The following is a 17,122-nucleotide window of genomic DNA, read 5'->3' on the forward strand; positions in this document are numbered from 1 at the left end:
TCGAAAAAATGGACTACCTGAAGAATATGACAAAAGAAACAACAATTCCGTTTGATTCTTGAGCGGTTATTTCTGGCTATACAGGTATTGACGTGATTGGTTCATTTGACCACCTCCGTCTGGTGTGTTTGGCCAAGGTAGTTGCCATAGTTTTTTTCAGCACTTAACAAAAACCGAATTATTTTAATTTTGATTCTTTGCTGATTTTTTTTCTTGTTTGTGGCCAAGATTTACTGCGTAGGGAAACGAGAGTATGATGGTGCCTTCCAAAGCAACTTGGAAATACCAACTACCGAGGATGTACTCTTTACGGTGATCAAGAAAGCAAACCTTGATCCCGGGACAGAGTTTACAGTGTATATTACTGCATTTACTATCAAAGGAGAAGGCAGCCAAAGTGAACACATGGTAGTGAATACACCTGCCGTCGGTGAGTTCTTTGTCTAAAATGCAGTAGATAATTTGTGGTGTTCTGTGCTATTAGGCACTTGGAATCAGTTTATGATTCTGTCGTTCATTGTATTTCACATTCATCATTTTCAAGAGAAAACTCAAACTTGTAGTGGACCCGTAATTGGCTATTTCAAGCTGACGTTACATCCGCAGGAGTAAATGTGTAGTTGCCTATTGAAGTCTGCTTATTTTCAGCTCCGCCTCCACCAACGGAACCACAGGTTAACTATACGGCCACCACATTACACACCATAACCATTACAATTCAGCCGGCATCCGACACCAATGGAAAAGTGATGTGAGTTAAAACATGGGTAATAATTAGTATTAATTCAAGTTGTTGCTTTCTCTTTTGGTTGCCCTGTTGCCTCATATAACTCAAGCTAGTCAACAGAACAAGGTTTTTACTCCACTGATAATGATGTTAGTCATCCAACAGTAGTAAAGAGTGGAGGAAAAATGTCACGCTGTGATACGTCAAATGTCACGCAGTAATACGTCTTTCGAGCCATAAATTTTTTGACAGCCGAAAATATCATGATGCACACTCGTGTATACTTCACTGTCACCAACATTTTTGCTTTCCTTCAATTATGAAGGAGTAATATTGATATCTGTGTAAACCTTCATATCATACTCGGCCTTATCTAGCAATTTTTAATTGACATCTTTTAAGAGAGCCCAAATCTTTAAGTAGGGGTAAGGGTAAATAGGCTCGATCAGAAATTTTGCGAACGTTTCGGAACCATCGAAAAGTATCTTAAAGGGGCTAGGTCACGCAATTTTAGTCAATTTCAGCACTGATCGAATGGTCATTAAATTAACTAAAATATCAAAATAACTGTTCAAAACTATAGAAGAACTCTAACAAAACACAGGGGAGCCAAGAAGGGACATGGATGGACAAAACTGGAGAGGATTGAAAAGGATTGAATTTGAGTAAATTTGAAAAACGTCGGCCCACCTTTTTTCAAATTTATATCAGTCTATATCAAAATGTCATTTACACAGCTGGAAAGTCATTCTCAGTTGTTATGCATGTGGCCGTGATTTTGCAAATGAAAGACTCATGCTCTGCCAATTTGACGTTTAGAGCTCATAATTAACAAAATTAAACAAAATTACCTAAAATAGCGTGACCTAGCCCCTTTAAAGTCGCTGACTAAAATTTCTTACAGGGAGGTGATATTTTTTCAAGTGCTTATATTTGTTCTGGATTCTAAGGGGCATGACTAGACCTTTTCGGCTTGTACATTTTGTTTTCCCAATACAGATCATGTGATAATACTCAGGAGGCTTGGTCCTTTGTTTGATTCATTAAGAAGAGTGCATGCAAGTATATTCGACTAATAGACCGTCTTCGTATTCTCAGTATTGGACTGGAACTAGCTCGCAATGGAGGCTAATGCGGGGGAATATATTAAAATGTATTTGCATTTGAAAAGATTTCCCTACATGAGCCTCCATTGCAAGCTAGTTCCAGTCCAATACTGAGAATACGAATATGGTCTATTCCACACACTGAACACTCCTCGCAATATGGTTGAAGTAGGTGTGAGCTTCTGTTTCAACCCCAAATCAAAACAGAGATAATCATGCTTTAGTTTTGTCGCTCATTTCCGTTTTTTAATGGGGGTGAATGCCTTTGCGCGTGCGTCTGCGCCTGCGCCTACGTTCGGGTAGTAGGGGTGAGCAGATGTACCTTTTTCCAGTCAGAGTTCAGTGTGTGTATTCATTGTGAGGATATGTTCAAGTTTTAGTTTGATTGTGAAATACTGAAACTCGGCGAATTAAAGAGAGAGTTTTCTTGGTTGTCTTGTAGCATTTTCGTCCAACGTTAAGACTAAGGTAGTCGCTGCTTTATTTTCATGGGACGTTTTCTTTGAAGCATCTGCCTGGGACACGAACATCATTTCCTTTTTGTTTTCCAGGAGGGCCAACACAGCATCCTCACTGGCTCTGTGTAAAACCTAAGAATACGATGAACCTTGTAACAAGTCGTGTCTCTTTTCTTTCATAGCTTTCATCAAGTCATAGTTGAAATTCCTGGAAAAGTCACCAAACGTCAGACATCTATTTTACCAGACAATGTTACCAATTACGAGGAAGCCAGGAGAAGGGGAGACAAATTTTACATGGCTGCAAGTTTATCGCGGGATGCACTGAGCACTAGTAAAGTATTTGTTTTAGGCGACGGAAAGACTTACGAAGGTTACGAAAATGTTCGATTGGAACCAGGGACAAGGTACAAGGCGTACATAAGAGGAGTGACTGAGAATAACGGGGTAAGAAAGCCACGGATGTGAGTTGAGGTTAAATCATTTTTAATGCAGGAAGTGTTTTGTTGGTGCCTTATTTTGAATGTTTTTGTTTTTTTTGTTTTTTTGTCTTGACAGAGATTTTTGTATGGATCGCCAACTGAAATAAGCTTACCACCCACTGGTACGTCACGTGAGGTTGTAGTTCTTAATTAGTCACGGGACATCCAGCCAGTGATGTAGTCAGAACTTCGTCCTGTTGTTTCGTTGCTGGTTTGAAATTTTCTGTCGCTAATATATTTAATAGACCTAATCGGCTAACTCAATGTTGTACCCAATTCAAATTCTCCCGGGATTAAGATTCTTTGTGTATTGTATTTGCATGATAATGTAGCATTCATATTTAAATAATATGGAAGTACCTGGAACAAAACGTTTTATTCCCAAAGGGTTTGAATTGGGTACAACATTGAGTTAGCCGATTAGGTCTATTGGTCATTGTTTGCTTGAGATTCCTGTCCCACCCTTCTCTCGAGTTAGCCGCAAGTATGATTTGGTTTCCACGAAACACTGGAGAGCCCTCACGGAGGCAAGTAATTACAATTCCATCTGAATCCAATTTGACATGATATGATATAGGTCGTCCAGCAAATTTGTATTATTTGATATCGGATTGACATCATTTATCAAGCACCCCAAAAATGCCGGTCTTACGACTGGAAGGAATTATGCGGCAGGTTCGAGCTGAGGAAAATAGAATATTTAAATGAATTGCATTTCTCTTGATTGCAAGCTTTATGAATGTGAAAGAGCAACAGAGAGGAATATTTTTCCACTCAGAAATTGTTTGGTATTTTTCAGAGGTTAAGCTTGCACCACGCGAGAAGACCGACGCTGACGATCCCGTTGGTATAATTGCCGGTATTTTGGGAGCCTTGGTGCTTATTGTTATCGCCATCATTGGAATTTGGCTTTATAAAAGGTAATTTGGTGATGGATCACTTTTTTGCAGGCCGGGCAATAACAAAGACAGGCACACAAATAATGAAAACGGCACAAAACCGAATGCACCTTTTCTCATGAGCAAAAACCATAGGTTTCAGTGCACGCTCTGCACATTTTAAATTTTAATACATTTCTTTTCAATTTCTTCCCTCCTTTCTACTAATTGAAATGCCGTCCAGGCCACTTTTATTCCCGGGAAACTGCCACAGTTTGGTCCTCTTAAAACGGTTCAAACACAAAGAATTTGTGTATTTTGAGGTGACGTTCACGCGGTCGTTGTTGTTGTAAGTTTTCTAATTTAACTCATTCTTACGCGAAGCGCAGAATAGAGTAATATTACAACAGCACTAATAGAGCGGTTTTCAGTTGAGAGTCGAAAGTAATTATCAAATTGCTTTGGGTTCTAATAGAGCGAGTTTCAATTGAGTGTCGTAAAACCAAAACCAAAGTAATTACTTTGGCCAATCAAAAAGGAATGAGAAAATCCAGCAAACCAATCAAAACTCGAAGTAATTACACGTAGCCGACACAAGCGCGGGAAAATGTGCACGCGTGAGCCACGATTGGTTTTGGTTGCACTTCTGATTGGTTTAAAAAATGGCGCGAGAACTTTGAACCAATCACTGAGTGAAGTAATCATAAACCAAAGTAATTATCTAATTACTTTCGACACTCAATTGAAAACCGCTCTAAGTTCACTCAGTGATTGGTTCAAAGTTCTCGCGCCACTTTTTCAACCAATCAGAAGTGAAACCAAAACCAATCGTGGCTCGCGCGTGCACATTTCCCTGTGCCTTGTGTCGGTTACGTGTAATTACTTCGAGTTTTGATTGGTTTACCGGATTGTCTCCGTCCTTTCTGACTGACCGAAGTAATTACTTTGGTTTTGGTTTTACGACACTCATTTGAAAATGGCTCTAGGCCATTTCAAGCTTAATGCCGCTGCGTTGATGGTGACGTCGTGATTTTCTGAACATTCGAGAGAAAGCTTTGGTTGTGTCACTCTTAAATGTACCTCGGTAGAACTTTCGTTTTTAAATAGTTTGCTCTTTGATCCACCCTATATCTGGTAGAAAGAAAGCAATGGTTGTCTCACTCTCAAATATTTGGTTTATCAACGGAGTTGATAAATGTAAATTGGCCACCGTACAGAGATTTTAAAAGCTGACGTTTCGGGCGTTAGCCCTTCGTCAGAGCGAATCGAGGAATTATGGGTTACGTGTAGTTTTTATAGTAGAGTAGGAGCTACGCTATTGGTCGTAACATGGCAACGTGAAAAATAGGAATATATTAGTTAAATGAAAAGCGTTCGTTAACACCGTGAGGATTAAGGGTGCCGATTTGGAAGATGAATTTTTGTTCCAGATTCTTGCGACTTTCCGTCGTGCCTAGATGTAGGGAAAGGCCGCAGATAGCCATGTGTTTTTTGGAATGGTTAGGGAGATTAAAATGACGAGCGACTGGCTTAGATGCATCTTTCTCATTCTTCTCAACATCGCAAGGTGTTTGCGGAATCGGTCACCTAGTCGTCTACCTGTCTCGCCAATGTATAATTTATTGCATAACGTACAGGTTATGCAATAAATGACATTTGCGGAGGTACATGTGAAACGATCGGTGATCTTAACAGATCGCTTAGGTCCCGATATCTTTCTGGTGTTAACAATGAAAAGACAAGTTTTGCATCGTGAGCGCGCGCATTTGAAAGTGCCGGGTTGCTCGTTAGTTTTGAGTCGCGTTTGTCGCGTTTGAATGAAATAAGTGGAGGTTCCGAAAAGATTCTACCAGTCTCGGGATCATTTTGGAGTAATTTAAAATTATTAAGAATGATACTTTTGACCGCGTGAGTATGAGGACGGAGAGTGAGGGTGAATGGAATTCTGTCATTCTTATCTTTTCGTGACGTTTGTAGTGATGACTGTCGACCAAATTGTTGAGCGCGGTGATGGCCTGCTTTGACCACAGAGACAGGATAGTCACTTGTACCTCCGCAAATGTCATTTATTGCATAACCTGTACGTTATGCAATAAATTATACATTGGCGAGACAGGTAGACGACTAGGTGACCGATTCCGCAAACACCTTCGCGATGTTGAGAAGAATGACAAAGATGCATCTAAGCCAGTCGCAAGAGATTATGAAAGTAAGAGAAGTAATCCCTCATACTGGCCCTATTCCCATCGTAATCCCTCTTAAGTTATTTTTAGATCTCCTGCGAGATCCGGTATTCCCACGAGGGTTAACTGATAGCCAATCACATGTCCTCATTTTTACCAATGTTGACAGCTGAGCGAATTCCCACGCAATGATTCGCGTCGTTCGCGATTTACCATCAAACAAAAATGGCGGAGGAAGTTGAGACAAACGCGTATATACATTTTGTGGACGAACGTGACTTGTTGACTACAGAGTTAACCGATTACAATGACTTATGTTTTGAAACCTGTATCTTGGAAGGAACAAGTTATGTAACCGACAGGATTTTGTACAGAATGGCAAATGGCAGACTATAGTCGATAAGTACGATCTCTCTGACTTTAAGGACGTTCGCGCTAATTGTTTGTGCGCAACGTAACTGCGCAGGTAACGCGACTGTAATATGTCACGCATTACTTCGAGCATTAGTGAAGTTGAGGTTTGAAAACCTTTGCAGAAACCGTGGACGATAAGTCTTGCACAGCGTTGGATAAGAGAAGATCGTGATCAGTGAAAATTGATTAAAAATATTTAGGAAAGTCAAGTAGACTACTGCACGACTGATGTTCGCGTTGTTTTTATCAGTCGTGCACTAGTCTCCTTGACTTTCATAAATATTGTTCAAGCATTAGTTAAAATAACATGGCGACAAAAACGCCGGGCAATAAAATTCCAGGCCGGCAAAAGAATGGCACATTGATTTCCGAATCATCATGAAACGTTAAAGAGAAGTGAGCGGGAGGATGGAAAAAGCTCTTTAAAAGGTAGTTCTAAAGGTAGCTGCTGATCGAGTAATGGCTGAAAGTTTGGAAAACTGGAGGACGAACCGTTGCGTAAATTTAATGGGGCTGTTTCTTTTTTTAATGTTTTTATTACCCTACGAACTTAAGTTCAAAATGAATGTATGTTTTTGAAGTTCTTATCCTTTACTTTCGTGAAAATAGAGCAGTATTTTCGTCCTCGTCGGCTTGAATAGTGCGGACCTGCGTGGAAAAAACAAGCGATGAAATTTCACAAAAACCACACTCCAGAAAACGAGCATGACGGCAATGGAGAAATATTATACAAAACACTAACCAAATGAAGATGACGACTGCTTAAAACTTCGTTGCTGTGCTCGAGAAAGCTTTGTTTTGGGGTAAAAACCTTTCATCCCTGCAACGATCGAGCCTCTCTTGGGTTCCAGTCCTTCCCCGACAGGTCACGCAAAAACGTGACAAACGAAGTTTTCCAAGAGCTTCGTAAAATCACATCGATTTTACTCCCTTGGATCATCGGTGACCCCTATTTTTTAAATCATGAATCACTTACTCTACTTACTATCTACAAAATATGATAAAATGAAAAAAATCTCACCGTAAGAAGTTATCTTTTTTTTAAATTTTCTTTCCTCGTGCCATCGAATTCCGGTAGTGGTTGCAACGGTAGAGGTTACGAAAACGCTCGTCCAGGATGAACTCTACTGTTTACGACATCCCTAGCGGCATGAAATTATCTTAAAATCCCACCCCTAAAAACCTATGCACGGAAACCTTCACTCTAACAGTTCATTTTTAGGATTTTCGATGGATGAGCAGATGAGGCTACCTTTCGTTATTATGACAGATTTATCGAAATTAAGGTATTTTTCCACTGCCATTTTCTCCGAAACAAAGTCGGTGACCCCCTATTTTTTTTATATTTTTGGAGTAAGTACTTTATGATCTAACTCTAGGCGAGAAATGAAGAAAATCTCACCGTAGGAAGATTTTGGCGCGAACGTCCTTAATAAACGCATTCTCGGTTTCCTTTGCGGGATTAAAATATGATGACATATAGAGCTCTACAACAGTACCAAACATGAAAGGAAAACTTGAATCAAGCGTCCGATAAAAATTTTTGAACCCGTGTTATCGGATTCAAGTGAATTTGCAAAGCACGTATGTTAAATATAGCTGTCTCCTTAAAAAAAGATTTAACACGGTTTCGTATATGGCACAACCTTGAATGTGGTATCATTGAAAACTAGACAATTAAGCGATTTCAGTTATGGATGTTTGAAACCTGTATCTTGAAAGGATCGAGTTTTATAAGCGACAGAATTTTGTAAACATTGGCAATTCGCAGACTACAGTCAACAGGTAATATATCAAGAAAAAAGGAAAAATCGTTCTCTGGTAAAAAGTTTTGAAAAAACTATGAGCTTTCGACAGACTGAACTGCTGCCTTCAACGGATAAAAATGTGTGAAGCCTAAAAGCGAAAGAAATTTAAATATAACGAAAAATTCGCATAAATTAAAGGATAAAGCATGTAGTGGAAAGAATGTTTAAAATGCTAAGAAAATTAGTGTTTCTTTAAGAGAATGTGATATTGTCTTGGGAGCGGGCACGAATTGTTGTCTGCCCCTACAGTTTTTGCCGTGTGCCATGACTCCAATGTCTTTCTGCTCCGGTTGTTCGCTTTGTCAATGATTTTAGAATTGTTAAAGTCAATATCATGATTAAAAGTCCACGCGTGTTTTGCGACATTTGAGCCTTTAGTACAATGCTTTAAGTTCCTCATATGTTCCTTTCTCCTAGTAGTAAAGGATCTTTTAGTTTCGCCAATGTAGCTCCACGGGCAAGATGCGCATGGAATTTTATAGATGACATTGCACTGGTCGTCTTCGGCAGGTCGAAACTTAGGGATAGGGAAATGCTGCTGTAAAGTTTTAACTGGTCTGCTAGTGACTTGGATGTCGTGTTCCTTGAGGATTCTTGTGAGAGGTTCCGTGATGCCTTTGATGTAGGGAAGGACTGCAAAGTTGCGTCGGTTTGTTGGCTCAACCCATTTAAAAAACATACCAACCAACTCTTCTGGAGTAGGTGTAGGTGGTGGAGGCCTCGCTTTCTTTCTTATAACATCAGCAGCGATTTTTTTGGGATAGCCGTTGGAGTGTAAAGCGGCGCAGACACGAGCAGTTTCACGGGTCTTTCCAACTTGTGTGTTGGGGAGATTCAAAGCTCGATGCAGGAGTGTCTCAGCGGTGCTGATTTTATGTTTCCTGTCATGGTGTGAATGGAAGTCGAGATATCTATCCGTATGCGTGGGTTTGCGGTAGATGTCGACCAAAAGTTTTCCGTTATCGCGCGAAATGAGGGTGTCAAGAAAGGGTAGTTGGCCGTTGGACGCGTGTTCGATGGTGAAAGAAATATGCTGATCGATTGAGTTCAATGAATTGTGAAAGGAGGCAACAGCGTCGCTCTTAATAATGCAGAAACTGTCGTCTACATACCGCTTCCAAAATTTCGGCGAGACAGTAGTCGTGTTGATTGCTGTTTTTTCGATTTCTTCCATGCATAGGTTGGCTACTACAGGGCTGACGGGGCTACCCATAGCACAACCGTGGATTTGTTTGTAAATGGTGTCATTGTAAACGAAGAAGTTATTGGACAGCACAAAATTCAATAAGGAAATTATGTCCTCGATGTCTAGGTTGGTTCTGGAATGGAGAGACAAATCGTCCTCTAATTTCTTCCTGATATAATCGCAAGCTTTGTCGACAGGGATGGCGGTGAATAGAGACACCACATCAAAGGAAACCATGGTTTCATCATCTTGGATGTTAACGTCGGCTATTTCGTTAGAGAACTCCTGTGAATTAGCAACTGAGAACCCATCACGATTTTGGATCGGTGCAAGGATGTCGGTGAGGAATTTAGAAGTGTTGTAAAGTGCAGAGCCAATGCAAGTCACGATAGGTGACTTAGACAGCTAACGCTTTCAAACAGTACCACACAACTGTAATATCGGATTGAAGTCAATTTTGCAACGCACGCGTAAAATATAGCTCCCTCTTACAAAATTATTTAACACGGTTTCCTACACTAGACAATCGTAAAATTGGTATCAGAGTGAATTAATATACAGTTAACCGATTTCCATGATATATGATTGCAAACTGTACCTTGACAGGGACGAGTTTTGTAAGCGACAGAATATAATAGACGATGAGAAAGTGCGCACTAAAATGGACAAGTAACGCAATGCAACCAAGGTAAACATATCTGCATCTGTCAAAATTATTTAACACGGTTTGATAGATTGGAAATTCTTCAAATTGTTATCACTGTAAACTAGGCAGTTAAGCAATTCCAAGGATGTATGTTTGAAACCTGTATCTTGCAACAATGAATTTTATCAGGCCATGAAACTCAATTTTGAAAACGCAGAGTGGCATCGTACAGAGTGATTTGCTGCACTTTCCCTCCTTCACGAAACTTCCACGTAACGCGCGCGGTAACATTATCCGCGGGAAAATTGATATCATCTAAAAATAACCTAAGAGGGATTACGATGGGAATAGGGCCAGTATGAGGGATTACTTCTCTTACCTTTATAATCTCTTGCCAGTCGCTCGTCATTTTAGTCTCCCTAACCATTCCAAAAAACACATGGCTATCTGCGGCCTTTCCCTACATCTAAGTAAGACGGAAAGCCGCAAGAATCTAGAACAAAAATTCATCTTCCAAATCGGCACCCTTAATCCTCATGGTATTAACGAACGCTTTTCATTTAACTAATATATTCCTATTTTTCACGTTGCCATGTTACCACCAATAGCGTAGCTCCCACTCTACTATAAAAACTACACGTAACCCATAATTCCTCGATTCGCTCTGACAAAGTACTAACGCTCGAAACGTCAGCTTTTAGAATCTCTGAACGGTGGCCAATTTACATTTATCAACTCCGTTGATAAAACCAAATTTTTGTATACTACTTCCCCACCGACGCAGCACCACAGTTTCTTTAGAAGCTACCCCCTTCACTCTTAAATAGATCTCTTAGATTATATCTCGGTGAAACTGTCGTTTTTGAATAGTTTGCTCTTTGATCCACCCTATATCTGGTAGAAAAGGCATGGTTGGCTCGTCTAGTTGATTGAAGATTTTCTATCAATCAGGAAATTCAAGCAAAACGGTCGAATGGTCTATTGTCAACTTCCGTCGGTTACTTTCCCCCGAGTGTGTTACCTCCCTTTCGTTTCATATTTGGACAGCCTTGTGACTTACCTTATAACGCATAGGTTTGATACCCTTTCGAGTAGCGTGGTCGACACAGTGGTAAGAGCACTCGCTTTCCACCAGTGTGGCCCGCGATCGATTCCCGGACCCAACTTCACGTGGGTTGAGTTAGTTGGTTCTCTACTCTCCGACTTCTGCGACTATTCCGGTTTTCACTTCTTACCAATAACTTACCTTTGATCTGATGTTTAAAAGTTAACAAAACTTTACCTTCCACAAAGGACTACTTATTGTTATTGTTGTCGTATTGTTTTGTTTGTCTCTTATCACCTGCTGCACCTTTTGGGGTGCAGGGATGGCGCAGAGGTGAGAGCACTCACCTTCCACTTGTGGCCCGGGTTCGATTCCCAGACTCGGCGTCATATGTGAGTTGAGTTTATTGGTTCTCTACTCTGCACCGAGAAGTTTTTCTCCGGGTACTCCGGTTTTCCCCTCTCTTCAAAAACTAACATTTGACTTGATTTGCGTTAATTCAGTTTACCGTGTCCCCAGTTAGCGGTCCAGCGCTAGAACGACTAGACACTTAAATAAAGTTCCTTTCCTTTCCTTTGTATTTTGAAGTAGCCCTTTACATAAGATTTAAAGCCCTGCCTCTAAATGTGAAAAAAAGAAAAATAATGTACACATTTATTATTTTATGGCAAAAATAATAAAGTGAACTGAATTGACTTCAAGGGTTATTTTTATCCTTGCTTACAGGAATAAAAGAGAAAGGAATGCAAACCTTGATGTCGAAAGTCATAAACGGAACCGGCGTGACTTTGAATTGAAACGGCAAAGTGAGTAGCGCCCTTATCCATTTTATTTTATCCATTTTCTTGCTTTCTTGTGTTAAATCATTAGTCTTTCACTGAGGTTTTGATCTCAGAGGGCGCAAATTTTTGCTACCTTCGCTTTAGAATTTACCTTTTTTTTTTCGCAATAGAGATCGTGTGACTGAAGAGAGTGTGGGAACTTGAATATGTCCGACTCTGAAAGCAAATACCCACTTGAGTATTGTCACCCAATCTGCATTGGGAAAACATTCACATGCGTTTGTATATGTACAGTATGTGCGAATGAGGTCTAAGAACAAGGTCCTGACATACAATAGGCAATTTATAGTTGATACCCTTAGTCAGTAATTGTTCTAAACTTAAGTAAATCGTTTGATGGTGGAAAGTAATTGATCAGAATGTCAATTTGCTGACTTGGATAAACAATTTTAAAACCTGGTGGATTGCCAGAAAGCATTACCTTTCAATCTTGTCCTTCTTTTTCCTTTATTGCGTTTCTTTTGTGTTCAAACTGTATTTCCTAGGGGTTGTCGTTGTTGTGGTGATTGTGAACACAACTAATCCGAAATTGGCCTGTAGTAGTAGTATTAGTAGTAGTGGTGGTGGTAGTAGTAGTAGTAGGCCTAAAGAATTCGAGATTTCGTTCGTTGTCATAACGATTACCAGCCCTTCTCTTCAGCACAAAGTCATGTTTACTTGGTCTAATAATGCCAGTCTTCAAAGAACACTGTCTATTCATCTTTATTTGTTCTTCACATGATCTTTCCGCCCCTGTACTGAGCAGCCACAGCGAGGTAAGTCAATTATTATTTTTTGGCCAATCCACTTCTAATAGAATTACACAATAATGCACTTTGAAAGAATAGACTCCTTTTCTTAGTCATTCTGATCTCATATACGGCTCATTTGTCTAAAGGGTAATACTAGAATCTCGACTGACCTCGAAATTCGGTCGTAAAAGATTTTTCCAGCGAGATAAAAATGACTTAATGAATCTTAGAAACAAGAAAAAACTAATCTCAAAAACTGGTGCCGACGGGTTAACGACAAGCTTTCCTCATTCCACAAAATTAGATAGATCCTCTACGAGTCCAACCAAGGTCATCCACTGCTCCTTTTATTGCTTGTGTTTTTGTATAAGGACGATTTTACACTCTATTCGATTTCTTTTTCTGCTTTCTGTCTTGTAAGCAATTTATCTACGAGAATTCATTTATTCATTTATTTTTTTATCATTTTTATGGACAACTTATTTTTTAACCCAATACTCCACATTACAACCCTATTTTACAACATACCGCACTACACTACAACGCACTACACTGCACATTAGCTAATTAGAGAGGTTAAGCACAAGACGTATTTTCTCAACACGGACGTTGACCGTAAGTGATTTCCAAAAAATGGCGTCACACGTCCCAAACATCAAGTCACAAACGTCAAAGCTGCGCTGGGTATTTGTTGTCCGTGGTGAAATGAAAAAACGCGGAAAGGTAAGTTCATTTGATGTGGAATAACTCTATTAATTTATTCATTGATATTTCTTGTGTTCCTGCGTTACGGGACCATCAACTTTATATTTCCTGTCATTTACCAAAGAAATCTGCCGTAGTCAGTTCTCCACGTGACGAAAAGAGCGCTGCGAGCGCCGACACTCGATGCTTTCAAAAGAAAAAAAAAAGTAAGTACTAGTCCTTCCAAAAGATATTTCTTTTCCTTGAGAAGTCCCTCTCTGTATGTGCTTGTGTTTTTTCTCTGTGGTCTTGAATTTTAATGCACTGGCAACATGTGGCAATGCTAAGGCAAATATTTTAGATAGACCATGTTGAAATTTGTAAAATTCAATGACCGTCACGTTTAGTTTCTTTTAGAGTGATCACACCTGTGCGCTGAGAAATTGACAGTTGCCCAATATCGTAGGCTGCATTAAGGCCTTCAAAAAGATCATACCCCACCAAATCGAAGAAGTGTTTATGAAACTCAACCGTAAACCCACTTTTCTTTTTTTCTAGGTTGAAAAAATGCTTGGTGGCTTTCTCTGCGTTTTCAACCCAGTAACACTTAGCTCTAAATATAGTCGCTTTACTTTTCACTTCATAGATTAGTTTAAGTTCGTTCTTAAGCTCGTCATATTCATTTAGTTCTTGATCCACGTTATTCAAATCAGCGCTGTTACATATTTTTTTATCCAGCTTATCCATTCGCTCCTTAATTTCTCTTTCATGTTTTCTAACCAAACTCGCCTTTCCTTTGTCAAAGGAGATTGTAACATTCCGGATTTCCATCTTGAGCATTTCCCAGAAAAGTCGCTTATCTTCAACATAAGAGAGTTTTTGGCGGAACGTTGGGTACAATTCACGAATTTTAGCGCTATACTCTTCAGTTAATAAAGAATTATTAAATTTCCACAACCCTGGTCCTCTGGGATTTCCTTTTGTCCATGCCAACAACAGGTATATTAAATGTGATCCGGTGCGATAGAGGGTTGTATGTCGACCTTTCTTGCAAAGTTTTTCAATTTTTTTGGAAATTAGAAAAAACTCTATTCGTGATCTCATCTTGAGTGCCTTTGACACGTAGGAGAATTTCTTCGCATTTGGATGACGAATTCTTTGAATATCCATAAGGTCGAAAATGTCCATCGTAATCAACAGGGAGTTACAGTATGTGGTTGGTTTCCACGGGGCTCCACCACCTTTTCTCGTAAGAGCACAATTCCAGTCGCCTCTAACTATTAGTGTTGTAATGTCCGCTTTGTCTATTAAACAACAGTTTAATTCCTGCAGGAACCGAAGCCAGTGATCTACTGAATTGTTTGGGGCATATAGATTACAAAGAGATACCTTTAGACCGTTTATTTGTGAGGTAATCAAGACTTTTCTCCCACAGTTGTCCTGAAATAGCAACTCTATTTTTCCTTTCACTTTTGGAGTTAAAATACAGACGCCTCTGCTATGACAAGAGTGAGAAAACACGATGTCACCTCCCCATTCAGCTTTCCATAGCACTTCGTCATTTGAATTTGAATAAGTTTCTTGCAAAAAACAGAAAGTTGCCTTTTGATCTCTTAAATACGAAAAAATACTTCGTACATGTAAAGAAACAATACCACACCTTAGTATCTTTTGCATGCAAAGAAGTCAGTAAAAAAGATAAACAAAAACAGGACAAAATTAAAGCATGTGGGACTCAATTACAACGAGGCCTGAGGTTTCGAAGAATCTGGGACTGTACATTAAGCTTGGTTTTTTCTTAGCTTTGAAGTGTCCATTCATTCAGTAAGCTCGTGCGCTCATCCCAAAGTCAAGCCCTTTCTTTGTCGGTCAACATGTATGAGGTCTTTGCTGACCTGTAGGTCCCTGTATCGAATCTGTTATGAACACGTAATCGCAATGAGTTCTCGTAAAATTAGGGAGAAATATCACTAGCTTGTATTTTCAGAAGTTTGTTTAAAGCTCCTACAGGTAATTTGCTGGAGCGGATGCTGTTTGAAGTTTGTCCTTTCTAGTTTGCCGTATTTTGCCGATTCTTTTTCCAAGCCAAGCTTGCGTGTTTCAACGAAATACCTCAAAATGTCAATGAAAGTACATCAGTAAAACTTTTTTTTGACCTTGAACTGACAAAGGTCCCCGACGGTTTTTAGTTGCCAACGAGCAAGCCGAGCGAATGGGGCGAGGCTTGCGAGGCGGCCAGCTTAATTTCACGCGAAGTATTGCAGCAGTCAGAAAAATTCTCGATCGTGCTGGGAAAAGTGTAATGTAAGGTTCCCTGGAAATTTTAGTAGGGACCAATGAAAGCGCGTGTTTTGATATGTGATGTCATTAGACAAACTTGCATGACGCGCGCGACTATTGATGATCTTGTGTTCGGAGGGAAGTGAAAACACATTTTTCCCATTTCCCTGACCATTTTGTTGTGTACACTTGCTTTGAGTGTTCTTTAATATTTGTTTTTGAACCATCGTGTTCTACATTGAGTAAACGAGCTCAAAACTAAACCGGCGCACGTGTCCTTATCGCGGCCGCTGTTGTCAATTTCAGATTTCGGCTCGCGAGTAGAGCAGTTTCTTTGTTGTTTTGTAATCATTTGGTTGTGAACGGTTTAATTTAATTTTCAAAGGAAATGTGTTGTCTGTAAAGTACACAATTCAACGATCAATTTGACTTATAATTTATGGCTGTATGTTGCAAAATAAAAATTATTCAAGTGAAACAACTTTCATGTGCGAGAGAGTTTCACACTGAAACGTCTTAAAACGCCTTGGGGATTTTTTACACGGCACTGATTTTATTCAACTTAATTATTGTATATTCCTGCTAAAATTACGGCCGTTGGAAAATTACAGCACTACTTTCCATATTATTGCAAAACACGTTGACATCTACATTGTTGCTGGAGAAAGTGTGCAATTTGAATTATTGTATTATTGTTAACTAGATAAGTTGAGTTGCAGTACTTTCGAATAAAAAAATTACAACTACTGTTGGGTATTTTGGAACTCTGATACAAATCTGCAAACTATGTATTATATTGACTGTTTTGTTGGCACTTAGCGATAGCTATTACTAGTTTTAGCGTGATTCGCTGGCTATTGACAGTTGACTCTGAAATTGCTTTTTTCCTTTTCCATTCGCTCGCTGAGGGTGTGCTTCTTTTCTTTTAAAACTCATGTGATTCGAGAAAAATTCATTGCCAAACTGGTGAATTCCAAAGTAAAAATCGCTTGAAAAACAGATATCGCACTCATTGCTTCGTGATTCATGCGATATCGGTTTTTTGCGTGAAATTTACCGGGAATTCACTAGTTAAGCAATGAATTTGTCTACAGAAGAAAGCGAAGGAAATGATTTAATTAAGCAGTAATCGGAAACACGAAAACGCGGACAATTCGAAAACCTCTTTTTTCACTTACTTTCAGTAAGAATAAATAACCAGGGAGCTCCGCTTTTAGGCTTGGCTAAATCAATATATTAGTTGAGCTGTACAAGCGGTTTGTATTTTCGGAAATTAATGCATGTTGCTGATAAAGAAATCAAACTTACTTACATTTTCATGTAACGTAGCACTGTTCGAACGACATGAATTTTTAACGAGGTAGACTTGTGTTATATATAAATATCAAGACATCTTCAAGGCAATTATACCACCCGAGAGTAAATGTCTTGTGAAGATCTATTATTCTGCCAGGAAGATTTCTATAAATGTCTTTCAATTTAGTTCAAAATTCAGATCTGTTGGACAAACAGGCTTTATTAATTCTCTTTTGTCTCAGGCTGTCAAAGAAATAAAGCCGCGTGCAAATGCACTGGATTTGTCCACTGTACAAGCTCTCAGCATGTTGAGTGTTTGTTGAGGTGTTGTTGAGCGGGGTGTTCAAATGACCTCA

General features: G+C 39.4%; 2 protein-coding genes across 2 annotated transcripts; one reads left to right on the top strand and one right to left on the bottom strand.

The window, feature by feature from the left end:
- Positions 1-316: 316 nt before the first annotated feature.
- On the top strand, positions 317-11,747 carry LOC138017464 (receptor-type tyrosine-protein phosphatase mu-like). The gene is made up of 6 exons (XM_068864545.1): positions 317-430; positions 649-751; positions 2,474-2,738; positions 2,850-2,895; positions 3,573-3,693; positions 11,660-11,747. The coding sequence occupies exons 1-6, from the start codon at positions 406-408 to the stop codon at positions 11,745-11,747; spliced, it is 648 nt and encodes a 215-aa protein (XP_068720646.1). The 5' UTR covers positions 317-405.
- Positions 8,170-9,479, bottom strand: LOC138016970 (uncharacterized). The gene has a single exon (XM_068864159.1). It carries the CDS (start codon positions 9,477-9,479, stop codon positions 8,238-8,240), a length of 1,242 nt encoding a protein of 413 aa, XP_068720260.1. The 3' UTR covers positions 8,170-8,237.
- Positions 11,748-17,122: the final 5,375 nt, after the last annotated feature.

The sequence above is a fragment of the Montipora capricornis genome, chromosome 9 (assembly GCF_036669925.1).
Source record: "Montipora capricornis isolate CH-2021 chromosome 9, ASM3666992v2, whole genome shotgun sequence".
Taxonomy (NCBI): Eukaryota; Metazoa; Cnidaria; class Anthozoa; order Scleractinia; family Acroporidae; genus Montipora; species Montipora capricornis.